Genomic DNA, 1688 nt, shown 5'->3' on the forward strand with positions numbered 1-1688 from the left:
GTGTGTGTGTGTGTGCATGCATACCTCAAAGGCCTGCACAGGGATGGCTTTGCTGTGACGCATGGAGAGAGGAGGAGGGGAGCATGGAGAGGACAAACTCATGTCCTGGAGAGCCTTCAGAGCCTGAGGGGACAAAGAGAGAGAAGGGGAGGGTCAAAGGGAGAAACAATTAAACAAAAAAAAGATAAATGAGAGGACATAAACACATAGAAAAGAAAAGACACACAAACAGATAAACTCTATTGTTTTCAGCATCAGTGTCAACAAGGAAACAGTTTCCCGTTTCCTGGATGTGATCCAACAGGAGCAGAGAAGGTGGAGCTAGTGCCATCACATGAGTCAAGACATGTAGCTTGATTGCACTGAGGCCGTTTCCTTCCCAGGCAGCTAAAGCCCCTCCTTAAGTCCATGTAGAAATGGTGTGAGCTGTTAACTACTAAGAGCTGGTCAAACTGTACTTGCAAATTAGGGATACAATAATTACGATACGATAATTGGTGAGCTTTACTGTGCTAGAACATTCCTGTTACACATGCTAAAAAAAACAACAAACAAAAAAAAGAGCTAACTAAATACTTTCATGGTCTGGCCTACATGGCACACCCTCTCCATCTGGCTTTCATAGTGTTACACTTTATGCAAATACATTTTAACCGCTTCTATCAACAACACAAATGGCTGCCCTGTACAGATATTCCACAAAATCCCCCCATTACACTCCATCTGTGTGTTGGTCAAGTCTCAAAAAAAGAGATGGGACTCTTTCACTTTGACGCACGCGCGCACACACACACACACAAGTCTGGAGTCTTCATGGTGGGCTACACATGCAGCCTGCAGGGCTTCTGGACAGATGATCCATCATATGGGGAAGGTTATCTAAACTAACTACCTCCGACTAGCAGCTGTCTGTGTGTGTGTGTGAGAGGGAGTTGAAGAGATCATGTGTGAGGGTCCATGCCTACACGCTACTGAATGAGTATATGTGTGTACCTTCTTCTCTATGGAGGACAGCAGGTCTTTTAGAATTGCCAGCTTGGTCACAAGGTTCTCCAGCTCCTGGTCTCCTCCCTGATTCACCGACTGACGGAGAAAAGGAAACAAAAACAATTAGAACCTGTTTAGGCAGTGAGGTTTGAAAAGAAGAACAGAGACAGAAAGTGAGACAGAAAGGATGATTTGTTATGTTTTGCTGTGTGAAAGTTAAATTTAGGTTTTAAAAAATAAGGATGCAACAACTTGGCTCTCAGGGAGAAAGATTATAATCAGATAAATTAACTGAATTAACTAAAAGTGCAGATTGTTTTTAAGACTGCAAAACCAGCGTACCCATGTCTACATAAATCAGCTTTTATTTAAACATAAAATTACATTTTAGTGTTTGTTTGATGACACAAGTGACTTGAACTTCAAAACCATGACTTATCATGAAGGCTGTGAAATCCAGAACGTCATCTCAGAAATATGCTACTGAAGCAGTAACTCAACCACTAGTTTCACAGTGACTAATCCATCATTTCTTAAGTGATGACTACTGGATGATCTTATTTCAGTTCCATTTATATAATGATCTACATTAAGTGACAGTAGTGTGACTAAGTCTACCTCAGCTGTCCTAAGAAAACCCAGTAGAGAAAAAGAAGCTTTTCCTCATAACATCGACTTAATTGCTTACACACACACACACA

At 41.4% G+C, this 1688-nt stretch overlaps 1 protein-coding gene across 1 annotated transcript in view; it reads right to left on the reverse strand.

Moving 5' to 3' along the window:
• inppl1a (inositol polyphosphate phosphatase-like 1a) overlaps nt 1-1688 on the reverse strand; it is a 24067-nt gene that overhangs the window by 12476 nt on the left and 9903 nt on the right. The window contains exons 7-8 of the mRNA XM_035679849.1: nt 994-1083; nt 25-123 (exon numbers count right to left, since the gene is read on the reverse strand). Coding sequence (XP_035535742.1) covers nt 25-123; nt 994-1083 — 189 coding nt within the window. The remainder of the gene's footprint in view (nt 1-24; nt 124-993; nt 1084-1688) is intronic.

The sequence above is a fragment of the Morone saxatilis genome, unplaced genomic scaffold, assembly GCF_004916995.1.
Source record: "Morone saxatilis isolate NCDOM2014 unplaced genomic scaffold, NCSU_SB_2.0 Contig8, whole genome shotgun sequence".
Lineage (NCBI taxonomy): Eukaryota > Metazoa > Chordata > Actinopteri > Moronidae > Morone > Morone saxatilis.